General features: G+C 38.3%; 1 protein-coding gene across 1 annotated transcript; it reads right to left on the minus strand.

Annotated features, from left to right (window-relative positions):
• Nucleotides 1-1,100: 1,100 nt before the first annotated feature.
• ZNF217 (zinc finger protein 217) lies at nucleotides 1,101-12,869 on the minus strand. The gene is made up of 5 exons (XM_009871104.1): nucleotides 11,474-12,869; nucleotides 9,168-9,293; nucleotides 6,693-8,279; nucleotides 2,802-2,930; nucleotides 1,101-1,507 (listed from the first exon to the last, which is right to left on the minus strand). Exons 1-4 carry the CDS (start codon nucleotides 12,867-12,869, stop codon nucleotides 2,821-2,823), a joined length of 3,219 nt encoding a protein of 1,072 aa, XP_009869406.1. The 3' UTR covers nucleotides 1,101-1,507; nucleotides 2,802-2,820.
• Between the last annotated feature and the right edge of the window lie 2,368 nt (nucleotides 12,870-15,237).

Raw genomic sequence — 15,237 nt, forward strand, 5'->3', positions numbered from 1 at the left:
ATCTAGATTATGTACATATGGCTCAGCTTATGAACAGGAAAAAAGGTAAATAGTGTACAATTTCCTGATACACAGCACTTCATTCCATCGCCAGTTTGCAGAGACATTAAAAATAGGTCCCCTGTACAGGAACTAAGACATACAACTGGAACATCTCAAGTTGCATAATGAAAAAACAAGAGTTTCTAGGTTTTGCCATTTTACATTTGCCATATGAGGGAAGAGAGCAAAATGAACAGTGCAAAATTTTTCATTTTTTTGTTTTACTAAAATATATGGAAGTCAAAGCCAGGTACAGAAGAAATGAACTCTTAACTATGGGCTTGTTGAGAAGGAACTAGGAATGCAAGTCAAAATATGCAACAATCCTGCTTTACTGGCTGGTAACTGGCCATCTTCCCTTTAGTAAAATTAAACTGCACGTGCATTAGAAAAAACTCTTGTTGTCTTCACAAAAAAAGTAAAGAGATATTCTCCCATTTACCGGTTATTTCTCACTTATTTTAAACACCCAGTAGATGCTAAAACTCGACATCAAGAAGCTTCCAAGCACAGTCAAGCAGGCTACACCAGAGCCACATCCCTTTTGACGTCTGTAGATGCCACATTCATACGGCAAGTCTGTTTGTGACTTTACAGTTTGGACAAAGGTGCAAAGTAATTTTCCTCTAAATGTAACTGAGTTTAGCAGAAAACTAAACATTTGAAACATTTAGATTAGTATCGTTTCTCACATAAGTCCCAGGTATTCTGCTGTAAAAGTTTGTATGTTGGTAGAGATGTTCAAGAGGCTGCTCTGAACAGCAACCAATGCCAAGAGGAGAATCCAACTGTATTTCAGGAACACCACACTGAAATCCAAATGTCAAGTATTGCCTCATCCTTGCATTTAAAAATATGCTGGAAACAACCCCGGGAAAACAGGTCCCTCCAACACATTATGGTTCTAACATACACAAGGCAGATCAGCATAATGTCAGCACCATTGCTTCAATGTTCACAACATTTATAAATTGGACAGTTTCACACAGTTCATTTGGAAGTCGTTTTTAAAAAAAAACAACTAACACAGTTCAACAGAAAAAAAAAACCAGATGAGAAACTTTCACCTTTATGAAAAAGGAGCATTAAGCCAACAGGATTTTAACTTCAGTATTTACAGTTTACCTGAGGTGCAGTGATTATATATTCTTTCAAAGAGAAACTCTTCAGCAGCGCTCAAGTATGTAAAAATATAATTCCTACCTAATATTTGGTCAATTAATTCTAATGAAAAATACTCAAAAGTCAATGTCAAGATATACATTCTCCACACACCTTCATAACCCAATTGTTTTTACTACTTTTTATGGCTATTTGGTACAAAAATGTTAACAGAACCAGTATTGAATTATAAAACCGTAGTGTTTTAATAAACAGTACAATCACAGCTTAGTTCAGTAGCTTTCAAAATTCATTTTTCCTCAAGGGATGAATTGCAGGTATAACTGCACTTGTGTCCTTAGACCTAGGGAGGAAAAAGAAGAAGAAAAATAGTTTCGTTTTATACAACTCTAAAAATAGGACAATACATTTTGCTGTTGTTGTGAGGAGTATCTTTAAAACATAAAGGAATTTGTTCCGCACCCTTGCATAAGTGTATTTAGAAACTGATATTGCCATATAAGGTCTGTGTCTTCTGTTTGTCAAATAAAAGCTGGCAACAAAGTCTGCTTTTGAAGATACCCAAGCCCCAAGTAGAAATACAGGCAGGAAATCGAATTAGCTTAAAAGCGCAGAACTAGACAAAACTACGCTTAGTAGGGGGACAATAAAAGCAGTAAGATTAGAAGAATACCAAGAAATAAAGCAAAGTATTTTAAAAGCTGTCAACTAGACGTCAGATAGCTCTACTCCCCAGATATGTAAAATCTTCCCATAAAACAGTGTGTGCTGGTCCAGGTGCTATACTATTTGAGACATATCTTCTTAAATTTGAATGAGGAAAATTATCTGTAGCTCTGGGTTTGAAAAAAGCACAGATATATTTATTTATAGTCTTATAGCATACTTATCTCCTGAGCAGCTAAGAATGTTGCAAACACAATGGGGTTGTTAAGTTCTGAAACACAGCTACAAAACTGAAGAGACCAAAACACCAGGCTAATTCTTTTCATTTGACCTGTTTCCCTAAGAGGTTACACCCACCCCTCAGGCAAACAAAGGGAAAACTATTTGGAATAACCTCCTCAGTACACAAAGATAAACTGCCAAGGAACTATCAGGAAAACCTTATTTCTCTATGAAATAATCCACCAAAGAGAGTATTCTTGTTTGAAGCAATCCTCACAATCTTCAGGACTTGTCAAATGACCAATGTCTACATTTTCAGGAAGGACTAACCAACATAACCTCTCACGGGCTTCATGAACTGTGTAACGGGCACTTCCCCTCATTTCTATTTCTCAACACGACATCCCCCCATCCCCAAGCACTGACTTAGGGGGAAAGCCCTTCCGCTGAATGCTTCCCACTGGTATTGTAACCAATTAATATATTAATCTATTGTTACCCCTTCTATTTCTTTCAGAAAAAGGAGCCTCTACGTGTTTTTTTTACATAAGCCATTGCTGCTACTCAAAATAACTAATGCTGTGAGACCAGTATTGGGTTGACTTCCTGAGAGAGGGGGATGTTTGTATTTTCAGCTGTTCTGGATCAGAGTTTCACACCCTCTCCTCACACTATAATACAGCAGGCTTTGACCCTTTGAGTACATAATGCAACATCTAAGTAGCAATTAATTCAAAAGGTTTGTTTACCATTTCTTGAAGTAAAAGATTAAGTCGTCTTGTCACTTGGTCGAAAGTGTGCATTACCAACGAAACTTTCATAACTTCGCTTTTGTAGCACGCTGCTAGATAAGTGTTGGTATGACACCGAACTCTTTCCTGACAAAAAACATAATTTAGAGGAGTTAGAATTATTTCCTGCTAATCTAACTGGTCAGACATTCAATTGCGAGCAAGTCTACGTCAGCATTCAGAATTCCACAGATGCTACCCACAAAACACCTCATGAGAGGGGCCCAAGATAACAGATATTTGATACTCCTAGTCATATTAAAAGATTACATGAAATTCAATATCCAGAACAAAACCAAGGAGAATGGAAAGTACTAATTCCAAGACTTTGTTCAACTGGCATGACATCCATCTCTCCACATTTTGATGATTTTATTTGCAAGAAAGAAATTTCTTTGCCTAACTCATCATACCGCAGGCTTACTTTAAGACACTTTAAGTGCTGCCGTATGTTTGTAGCATGATGCCTATGTATCCAGTTTCTGTATTTTTTCAAAAATTGAATTTTTGAACGTGTATTGGAGATAAAAGGTAAATACACTACATTATTGACACCATAGATATGGCCATTGTGACACTTAAAGAGTGTTAATATACATTTACTTGAAGACCTTTGTTAAGCAATTTGCAGTCTAGTACACAGGTAATTTCATATTTATCTGAGACCATTAATTCCGATTTTTATATGTGAAATCAATGCCTGTCCCATATTAAGTCTTATTAGCTTAAGCAGGCAGTCAAAAACACTTCATAAAATTAAGGAAAAAAGTCAAGAATCATTACTCCCACAGGATACAAAAAGCCCAACTGCCGTTCATATTCCATGAAAGCTTTAAATGCAGCATTGAAAAAATCTAGCAAGCTTTAATTAAATTAAAATGGCAAAGCTAAATTAATATTTCAACAGAATCTACGAAGCCACTGGAGTGTGTCATGAGCAATTGTCTTTAATTTGCAGCCTCTGCCAGATCAATCAGCCAACAGGTTATCCTTGATAGCGTGTTGCCATTGCAAAGGCAACTAATTTGAAAATAACACAAACTGAGTGGTTTCAGAATGTTTCTGTCTCTTCAGGGCAACACAGAATGGCAGAGCTTACAAGCAATAACGGAAGGCATCATGCTTTAATCAAGTTTGCCAAGTGGAACATATTCTCATGACAACTTGATCCAGCATTTAACATGTGACATAACATGTTCACAGAACCTAAATAACGTTGCCACAAGGCACAGATGCCCTTAAAAAAGGTTTTGACATCATGTTTTATAGTATCACCAGAGTTCAATAAAACAGACTAAAGAAAGCTGCAGGTCTACACCTGCAGTACTTTGCGTGCGATATCTTACAAAATACATCTCAGAGGGGTTGCAGCTCTTGGACAAACAGTTGTACTTCAGCTTTTTAACAGAAAAAGAATTTGCAAAAACTGTCATCTTCAGTGTCTGCATCCATATTAAAACTTTAATACCAAAAAGCTTGCCTGTCTGCTACCCTGTACCCTCTCAAACAACTACCAAGGTTTGGGTTAGGTACTTCTAAACAGAATTACTGTAGAAGTAGGAAATTAGCCTTAAAAACCTACTTTTTATTGCACAGGGCTTTTAATGAAGTTGCTACGAAAACACACAGAGGGGGTCTTGTTCCACAAGTCTTTCCAATGCAGGTAACAGCCATAAAAAGTTGTTTTCCTTGCACTATGTAATGACCAATGAAATCATTACTTCCATGACAATACTGTCAAGTTAGTTACAGCCATAGCCCTAAGAACTCTAAATAAAGAGAAACAATAGAAAGTTCTTGACCGCAGTCTCCAAGCTTGTACCAAAGAAGAAGAAGAAAAGCCTACCACAGAGATTTTTCTGGCAGACAGGTGGAACTTTCAAAATAAGAACAAGGTGGATTCCAGTTAAGTCACTGGTTAAAAATAGCGCTGCATGAACTGCTACTTCAGTAGGCTAACCTCACTGAGACTATTAGCAAAATAAGAGAATTTCTCTATTCCCAACACACACCAATGGTGGAAAAAAGCAAGACATTGCCACCATCTAGTCCTAGAGGCACCGGACCAACTATTCAGCCAGCAGGTTGGAGCTGCAAGGCTTTTTAACTCTTCCCTTCCTTTTCTCGCAACAACTAATAGGGTTTTATACCACATCAAGAGCATTCCCTCAAAATCCCGAATGTTCTATCTGCTCAACAGACAGCAATGTCATGAAGCACAAGTCCTTGGTCAGTGCAAAATTAACCCAGTTTAGTCCTCCACCAAATGCTGAGATCACATATTAATTTCTTAGCTGCTATCAACCTTAAATAAACAAAAACACAAGCTTGCAGAGTGCTGTAAATTCCACAGCTACATGGATGACTTCATTCAGGAAAAACAAAATTGTATGTATTTAATTATCTCGATCCACTAGGAATAAAGTAAAAAAAAAAAAATATATGTATCTTTTGGAAAAAAAACAAACCAGCACCATTTGTCCTTCTGCTCATCCCTCTGCATTCTCTGTATAACCTAGTGCCCATTTTACACTCCTCCTAGCAATTCATTACACAGTTCATGGTACACAGACAACATTCTTCATAAAACTAGGAATTAACTCATCTTCATAACCACTTCTGTGAGTGGACCGTGATGCTGGCTTTTCCTTTATCCACTCCCTACCCAGACTGGAAACAGAACTGTAACACTTTCCTTCATCCTCCCCTAATCCACTAGCAAGCCTGAATATTTATGAAGCCCACAGCCTTAAAACAAGCAAACAAGGACCAGAAGAGTGTTAGTGAGTACATTTTTTTGCCACATAACTAAATGCAGATTTGGTATCTTGCAGTTTGCTCTGACCTACGGTAACACACTCCTGCTTGTTACAAACCCAGACTACTTCAGAATAATCTTACTGCTTCCAGAGAATGGGAGTATTCAGAATTTAAGAGCTTAGCAGAGACTTTAAGACTACATGGCATGCACACACTATTCATTTTTATATGATCTTCATTTCAGAATTTGAAGTCCTACATTTATAGCAAAGTCCATACCGATCTCAGCTCAAAGTCGTAAACACAATCTTCTACAAACAGTCAGACAACTGCTTAAATATCACCTAGCACGTTTTAATCTTGGTCTCCTGCTACATTTTGAAAACGTTGACTAAGAACAAAACACAAAAAGCACATGTCTCATAAAAGTACCAAAGTTATCCAAATACAAAACACTTCTCTGCTAGGCCCAGAACTTTCCACAAAGCATTACTACTTCGTGCAACGAGACACCATAATTAGAATAGCAGAAATATGTTGTCTTGATTTAACAAAGTATAGTGTTTAGCTTTTAAAAGGAACAGAATAAAAACCCACTGAAGAACAAAGGTATAAGATCTAAATCAGGGGTTTACGATTTGTATTACATCCTTTTCTGCAATTGAAGGGAACAACTGGACACGACAGGGTCTGGGGTTTTTTTTGTAAGAGGTTTTATTAATATTCCAGATGGTTCAAGAATTTTTGTACATTAAGCAGAAAGGCTCATTCCATATCCTGGATCTGTTAGCATGCCTGGAGTGTGCTGATGAGCAAACAATACGTTTGCTATCAGAGACCCATGACAGGGGTGGCGGAAGAGGAGGGAACTTGAGGAACTTTAAATCCCTCTTTAAAACTTGGACCTTCCATGCCTAATTCCACAAGCCAGGAGTTTACTGAAGCTGGATTTTAAGTTTAAAATCCAAGCATTGACTGGACTTGCTGAAATGGTAAGTACTGTTTCAAGGTGGGTATGCACTTATTTACATTTCATGCATTTCCAGTTTTAACCGTGTAAGACATTTAACTAGGAAGGAGATACAGTACCTTCTACTGTAGAGCTGGTTACTTGGCCATTGCTAGATCCAGAAGAACCGTAAAGTGATCCAGAACTATATGGCTCGTAAGGTTTGAGAACAGTCAATGCATTAGGAGGATCAACATCATCTGAATTCAGAAGCCCTTGTTTGGTTGGCAAAACAGAGGATGCAGGTTTGGCGCGAGAACATTCCTGAGGTAGCAGATTTGCATATCTGTTTGCGACACGAAATCTGCTCAATTCGTATCTTCTGTAATCAGCCATTGGAGAGTCAATATGTTCAGTAGCTAATGGATTAGGTTTCATCCGTTTAGAAGATGTTTCACCATAGTCTAGATTTACATTGCTCACAGATTTACTACAGTCTCTTCCTCGATGACAAGGCCAGGCAGATTCATTTAGGTGAGAGTTGAGAGTCCCATTCATACTGCTGCTTACTAGACCAGATTGAGACACCGGGACACTTTGACCTTTTACTTTAGGTTCAGATCTCTTTACTCTGTCCAATACTGGAGAGATACTGGAACTGGAGTGCATTTCTTGCTGAGGTTGTCTATAGTTACTTGCCTGAGCTCCAATATTACTTGGCTGTTTAGGAAATTTGAGGTTACTTGGGGCTGTGCTGCTTGAGTCAGTCACTGAAAAGAGAGGGACTTTGTTCTGGGGGGGGTGACACTGTTTAGCTTTCCCCGCTTGCAACGTCTTTTGCTGTGTAGATGGGGAAGCCTTACTTTTCTTAGGATTAAAAGTCAGAGGAAGCACATCTTTACCAAGCAGAGCTGGAGGGCATCCAGTGCGCCTGGCTTTGGCTAGAGCCTTGTTTCTATAGCCGGTTTTGTTAATGGTGTCAGGATTGTATTTGTGCATCAGCCTCTGGTGCATCATGAGGACTTCTGGGTAAAATGTTCTGTAAGTACAAAATGGACAGGTGCAAGGTGCTAGTAGGCCTCTAGTTGCAATCACTGAACATTCTTGTGAAGCCCCAGTAGATAAGTTCAAGGGCTTTTCTTGAGAGTCCACCACAGGCTTGTGTTTGTAGTTTTCAGTGCACTCTCGCACATCATTCACAGTTTTTCCATCCTTTAAAGCACAAATATACTGGACGTCATCTCCCTCTGATGCCACAGAAGCCCGCCTCTGTCTTTTACGAGGAGCATGGGGCTGAGCTTCCTTTGTTTCCTTCTCAGCCTTCAGTTTTTCCGGGTAAGGAGTGGACACTTTCTCACGTATTTGATTTGAATTGCTACAAACGGAACCTTTGTTCAATTCCCTAGAATTATTTTTCACTTTTAGAAGGACCGTGCTGCCTATTGCATTGCTCAAGGACAGAACTTCCTTTTGCTGCTTGGCAGGTGTGCAGCCCTCAGCATCTTTGGCACAATCAAAAAGCCTCTTCAGATTTTTGGTTTCTTGAGTACCGTCAGCAGCCAGCAAGAGCTCTCTCTCCTGACTCTGTAATGAAACTTTGCTGTCACTTTTTGTGTCTGCTGTACTATCAGCTTGCTTGTCCTTGTGATGCCTCTCTAAATGATACCTCAGTGAAGTTTTCTGTGCTGCTGCATACTCACAGAATTCACATTTGTACGGTTTTTCACCTGAAACACAGTTTTATCAGTAAATAAATTTGGTACAATTTGATTTGAATTTGTGAATACAGTTAAAGAGGAGGGAAAAATGAAGACCACAAAACAGTAAAATAGATTTTTCCTTCCCCTTCCACATACTCATAATACCCAAACTCATCTAAATCATTTCAACTGCATCTTACTGCTTTTACTAACTACAGTGACATCTTCTGGCTACAGCGAAGATATCTTCCACACCTTGGCTATGTATGAAGAAGATCGCTGACAATGTGTTTGGCAGAGATAAGCAAGAAGTATAAACTGTGGGTCAACTCCAACAATTTGTAGCCCTTGATCATAACACAAGTATCTATTCAACACCACAAATGTTACAGTTCTTTATAAACAGAGCTGTTTCAAAAGAAACAGGGACATACACTAACAGAAGTAGGATGAGTTTGCCTGGCTATGGAAAACAAAAAGCTGAACTGAAAAACAGACACAGCTTTTTCCCAGGTAGTAACAACTGTCAGATAATGAACTTAGTACTAGGGAAATAAGTGCTTTTTTAAATTTAAACACCATTAAAAAAAAAAACAACAACCCGGGCAAACCCTTTTTCTAGACAGCTAGAAGCAGATTTTTTTTAATATAAGTTCAAAAGTTTTAAAATATATTGTGCTGTTAAGAGTACTTAAGGTAATTAGTTCTATTCAGAACCTACTTACACTTCTGTAAATAATTCCTTTTAAGAAATTCCAACTGTAATTATTTAATTTTAGTAATTATAGAAAAGTTTCTTTCTTAGTATCAACACTTTTGAGGGCAATTTCTTTTTTTCTTAAGCAAAACCAAACACTTGGTCCAACTAGATTAAGTAGACTTCTTTCCCCTCCCACAAAGGTGAAGCCCATTTACCTGTATGAGTTCTGAGATGAATATTGAGGTAATAATTTGATCGAAAATACTTTCCACAATAGCTGCATTCTCTGGAGGCTCCAAGGCTTTTAACTTTTGCTCTTTCCAAAACATCTGCATTTTTAGCTTTGGGAGAAAATATAGCTATATTATGAAGAGCAAATGTCAATCTGGAGTCTCATTTAAAACTATAAGTAACTGCCTGAACTGTCTTTTTTTTAAGAAAACATGGTCTATGAGCATGATTTGTTCTGTACAGTTGCACACTTAGCAATCAAAGAGTGAAAGAGTTAAGAGAGGTCTGTCTGTGTCAGTAACACTGCAGGCTAGCACGTGCAACAAAGAAGTCCCAGAGAACAAATAAGATGCAAAAAAAAGTCTCAAAGAAAAAAACCACATTATCTTTACTGACCTACAAGATGGAGAATGACCCATCTCAAAAATTCAGACAGGTTATAAATTGTATTCCTTTTATTAAAGTGAGCAATTGAATTAGTGTGTGATGATTCAAACTGTAAACTTGCTCTGTGCACCATGGCAAAACACAGGAAGGTGCTTTGGCGAAGGAAGGTGAGAAGAAAAAGGGATTTTCATATTAATTCTAATAATATTATTATTTCTGTGCTAATCAACGGTGTGTCATACCTATACAACAACATTCCTTAAATTTAATGAGTAATTCTCTTTCATTAGAAGCATTAATGCTTATGCTTTGACAAATATGGGAGTGGGAGAGTGGCAGGACAGGGGTTGGTGATTCAGTGAAGCACATACGTAAGGAACAAATTCACAGATTAAAAACTTGTTCCACTCAAGTGTAAGCAGCAGTAATCACCACTGGAGGGCGGCAAGCACAGCATAATGTCTACCAAGAAAGGGGAGAAAGCTTACACCACAATACCCCATTCAAATCAACAGGATTTCTCTGGCAGGCTGAATTGAAAAAGCCTTGAAAAGACAACTTCAGTGAAATATCGAGTCAAGGCTGAGTAGAAAGCTACAGTGCGAAGAGAAGGAAGACGACATTTTGCTTGACTAAGGTGTTAGAAACATAATAAATAGCTTAAAAGTGGTGTCTGAAGTTCCTCCGTGTTGGAAAGGATCTGGAAACGCTAAGTGTGGCTAAGCTACAGCTCGGACAGGCCATAGCCGCTTTAAACAAACAGATAATGTCTCAATAAGTGTGACTCAGCATCTCACAATGAAAGCTGTTGTCATTTAGGATAAGACACTGAGAAACAAAACAAGCAAGTTAACATTAGGTAATAATTCCATTCCTTTGTTACTGGAGGCAAAATAAAGGGCTGCACATTACCAGAAATGGAAAAGTCAGTTGCGTGTGCCAGGACATTCTGTACGTTGTGTTTTTTCTTGAGATTATGCAAGTGTCCGTTCTTTAAATGCAGACTCAAACCATGTCACACATGAGAGGGCTATGTTAGTTAGATAACTTTTTGCTATTCCTTTTTGTTTCCACACACGGAATCTTTTTCAATTAGGAATCATTCAGTATCACTTGTTTTTCTGAGATGCTGCTAGATGCAAAATTAATCCTGCATAACCTACAGATTAAGCTCATCTACTTTGTCAGAGAGAATTGTTAGCAACCCTTCAAGGAAGAGGAGTTAAAATATATGCCTCGTACAAACATGATGTCCACATATTAATAGCCTGCATGCATTTCCTTACACAACTAATTTAAAATTGCTGGTCCTGACAATTAGGATTGCAAGTTATATACTTTTTAAGAGAAACAGGGAACCTGCAGTTTGACAGAAAAAAGCTCAGAATTATTCTTTACTTCTCAGGATCTTAACAACTGATGGTATTGAGCACTGAATATTTTCTGCCCATTCTTACAAGACACAGGGGAAAGTGAAACTGTAATGATTTCTTCAGAAATACTATTTGTAAAATCACGTGCTAGAAAAGAAGAGATATGCAACACTCAAAATCATCCAGTAAAGCTGAGAATCTTGCTGGGGGGGGAGAGAAATAGAAAATAAATAGTGAATTTTCCTATACTGATTATTATTGAAAGTATTTCAACAATTCCAGTAATCCAAATCATAACAGCAAGAAGGCCCAACACAACTTCTAGTATCTCAGAATGGTGCTGTCAGAACCTTTCTTTCCGTCTCATTTTTCTCTTTTCCTCTTCCCCCATCATAACATTTCATACCTGTGACCAAGCTTTGAAAAGATAACCAAGAAAGGCAAGATGCTTTCTTTGGCTCTAAAGAGTTGCTGAACAATACAGTAACAGGTCTTTCAAACTTAAGCGCTCAAAATGCTACTCTACTCACCTAAATTAAGAGTTTCTGGAAGCCCATCTTCAGATCCATCTTCAGAGCCTCCTATTCGCTCTCCTGCTCCATTTTCACCTAGACTTGCAATTATATCAGCACAGCAAGTCCTCGAAGCAGCTGGTGTCTCTCCATCAGTCCGCCTATCTCTCTTATGCACTCTGGAGTGAAGGACTAGCTGGTGGTATGTTCTGAAGGCTTTACCACACGCTGAACAGTGTGTTGGTTTCTCTTTGTTCTGGGACAATTTAGAATCCATATCCATAGAAGGCACTTCACCACTGGGATGTTTCAGTTTGTGTTGGGATAAGTTACCAGTCCCTGTGTAACTACTGTTTTTATTTACTTTTGACTTCCCTGTCGTTTCAGTCCGGCCACCTTTATTTGCATTCCAAATTTCACCAAGTTCTTCTTTATCAGAAGATGAATCATCATTGTCTGTGAGTACTTCTTGCCCATGTTCCTTAACTTGGCCATGGCCAACTGCAACTTTACCTTTGGTAGCCAGCTGCCACGCTTGATATGTGTTGAAAGGATCTAGTTCAGCTATCCATTTCACAGGCTTTTGTGGTTTGGCATTTTCTGGAACCACGTTTGGTCTTAAGTTCAAGAATCGCAAAAATTCCTCTTTTTTAGACATTTCTTCTGCAGCAGATCCACCAGTTCCTTGGAGGCTTTCACCACTGGGTACCGATTCTTTGGTGTGCACTTTACTGTGCTCAATTAGAGTCTCTTTATTAAGAAATAAGAAACCACAAACCATACAAATTTTGTAAGGTGACGTTATATTTTCATTTACATGCTCCTGCACCACCTCATTTATTGTTATGGGGCCTTCAGAACCTTGTTGGTGCTTGTTTCTAGAACCAGGCTTTCCAGTATGTGTTCTCATGTGATTTTTGAGGAACCATGGCTCTTTAAATCTTCTTCCACATACGTTACACCAATACATGAAAGAATCTTTATGCTTTTTCATGTGTGCCTCAACGTCCAAAGCCTCACAAAATGTTTGTCCACAAACCTCACAACTAAGTTCTTCACTGTCCTTTTCATTGTTTGATGAAGGCAAGTTTGTTCTTACTTGACATTTATCTAGATGACTAAGATACTCTGCTTCAACACGCAGGACAGCTGGTTCACAAAGAGTGGGCCTATGCTGAGTTAAAACATGCTTACCAAGTTCTTCGGGATGTTTAAAAGTCTCATCACAAAACATACAGTCCAGAGGCATGCATCCCTCAGCTTGCATGAGAAACTTTTCTTGCAAGCTTTTGTAAGAAATTGTGTTTGTTCCTTTTATTGTCATTGAGGCATCGCTACTCTCCATCTGTGCCCCAACGGTACTGGCTATTCCATCCGGTCCGTCCATGAATGCCAAAAGAGGCTGAGTTGGCATGTTTCCTATGTTCTGTTCCCTGTTACGTGGTTCAACATAAGGTTTCAGTTCTTTGGGGATGATCACTGATCACAGTAAGGACACTTGTAAAGTTCTCCAACATGTGCTCACAAGTCTGCTAAGCTAAAAAAAACCTCTGCCAGGAAAAATATTTTTTCCACAAGCAAAAAAAGTATTTCTTTTTTATCTGCATTCACACATCACTGCAAGTGTATCCATCGGCTCTCTCAGTGACAGAATGAGGTTTTTTAAAAACTATTTCTTCTGATTTTTCAAGTCTGTAGAAACAGTCTGTTGCACTTAGTTTTTTTGTACAAACATTTCAAGCAGTTGCATTGGGCGAAATACACTCAAGGGCAAGTTCAGTGTCAAAGAATTCCAGCACCTGGAGAAGACAGAAAACAGTCAGTCAGATTTTTCAAAAGAAAATGCAAGTATTGTCCCTCAAATAATGAAAACATTAGGGTCATAGAATTATCAAGTGGTTTTTAACACAGAAGACATACTTTTAATAATCAGTGAGGGACAGCAAGAAAGCACTCTGGTCACTTTACCTACCACAGCTGAAACAGTATGGTCTTGAACATCTCTGTATTCCATTAGCTGGATTTCTGTATTAAAATTGCTATATAAAAGCAATACTTTGACTACTATCTAATCTAAACATACATTTCCATAAAGCTGCTGAAACTGTATTTCAACACAGACACTACTGAATTCACAAGCTGCAAACGCAGCGAACCAAAGTAACCTTTCCTCAAACTTGCGAAAAAACAGTGTTTAGAGGCACAGTAAAACTTTACTTGTTTGTTCTCTAAAGGCTGTTGAGCAGAAGACTTGGTTTTTTTTCAAGACTAGACAGCTTGGAATTAGCTTTCATAGTTCTGGTACACAGTAAGCATCAGTACACATCACATTATTAAGAACTATTCACTAATACCACTACTCAAAGCTTTTAGTATCATCCACAGATTTACAGTCTCTGTGACAATTTTGGGTTGGTACAATAGATCATCTCAAAGTCTGGAATAAACTAATGATACTGTTTCTTAAACAGTAGTTTAGTATTTAAATCATCCAAGAGGTCAACTATTACATTTCAAGAGGAAATGCTTCTAATTCCAAATTGTATGGAATGAAAAAATTTTTATACTTAAAGGGGAAGGTTTACAATTCCACAAGATTAAAAAGTGTTTTAATACAGTTGATCACAACTCCAATTTAAATCTCTAAGTCTATAAGAGCTGTTACGACTGCTAGCAGCAATCAGTAGCTACCGCTCTTTGGGCTGGCAAATTACAGTATTGGGGAACTCAGGACTCTGATCAAATCTTTGCATAAAGGAAAAGCCTACCAAACTAATACAAGACCATGTAAGTTGAAGGGGAATCATTCTGAGATGAAGCACATTTCCAAATACACCAGTAGCTAATGAAAAGAATGCACTCAAAATTTGACTTAAAACTTCTACAAATTATTCCATAAAAAACAGCTGGCCAGTGATTCACATTACTTGAATTAATATGTCTCAAAAGACAACATGCTCTACAACATGTATAGCAAAAGACAGCATTGGGAAAAAACCCCAGAGTTTTAAAATTTATCTCAACTTCCACACTTGCCTTGCTTTTATTTGCAAGAACATTGAAACATTTTGTTTCATTTCAGTCAAAGAAAGGGCAACAATTCAAACACAACCCTGTAATTAAACTATTACAGACTACAGATATTTCTATGACAAGCAGTTGTAGCAGGTAAAGATGTGGTTATCTACACGGCTTAGGTTACCGACTCCAGCCTTTTCTGATAGGCAATGCTCGTCCAACAGAAAAAAGGTGGTCTTAAACCATTAAATCTTAAAGCATTTCAGTAAATATCAGCCATCAGAACTTGAACTGTTTATACAGTTCAGTGGCCCAAACATGTTTGTAGCTAACGCTCCTGCCAGGCCACTTGCTCGCAGAAACAGTGTGTCCAGCAGCCATGGGAGGTCAATGGGGCAGGACCTTTAAGGAGCTGAAGTAAAAATGAAACTGTCAATAGACCCAAGGCTTGATATCATGTCTTCAACTATATTGGATACCTTTACCTACCACAGAATGGTCAAGCCCAGGCAAGATAATCACCTGGGAAAGGAAACATGACAACACATTGCTAGGGGTCACACATCCAACATCTCAAATCCTTTATCCACTCCCTAAACTACAGCTTTGTCCTGAGAATACTCTTTGGTTTTAATTCAAAAAGGCAGCAGCTCCTTTTCCACCATCAGGCAGATGAGAAGATGCTGGAGCCTACTGAAGATGGATTAAGTTATATGCTAAGTTAAAGACAAATGGAGGGATCTTGAGGGGGTGGGGTAGAGAGC

This window comes from Apaloderma vittatum, unplaced genomic scaffold, assembly GCF_000703405.1.
Source record: "Apaloderma vittatum isolate BGI_N311 unplaced genomic scaffold, ASM70340v1 scaffold35776, whole genome shotgun sequence".
Taxonomy (NCBI): Eukaryota; Metazoa; Chordata; class Aves; order Trogoniformes; family Trogonidae; genus Apaloderma; species Apaloderma vittatum.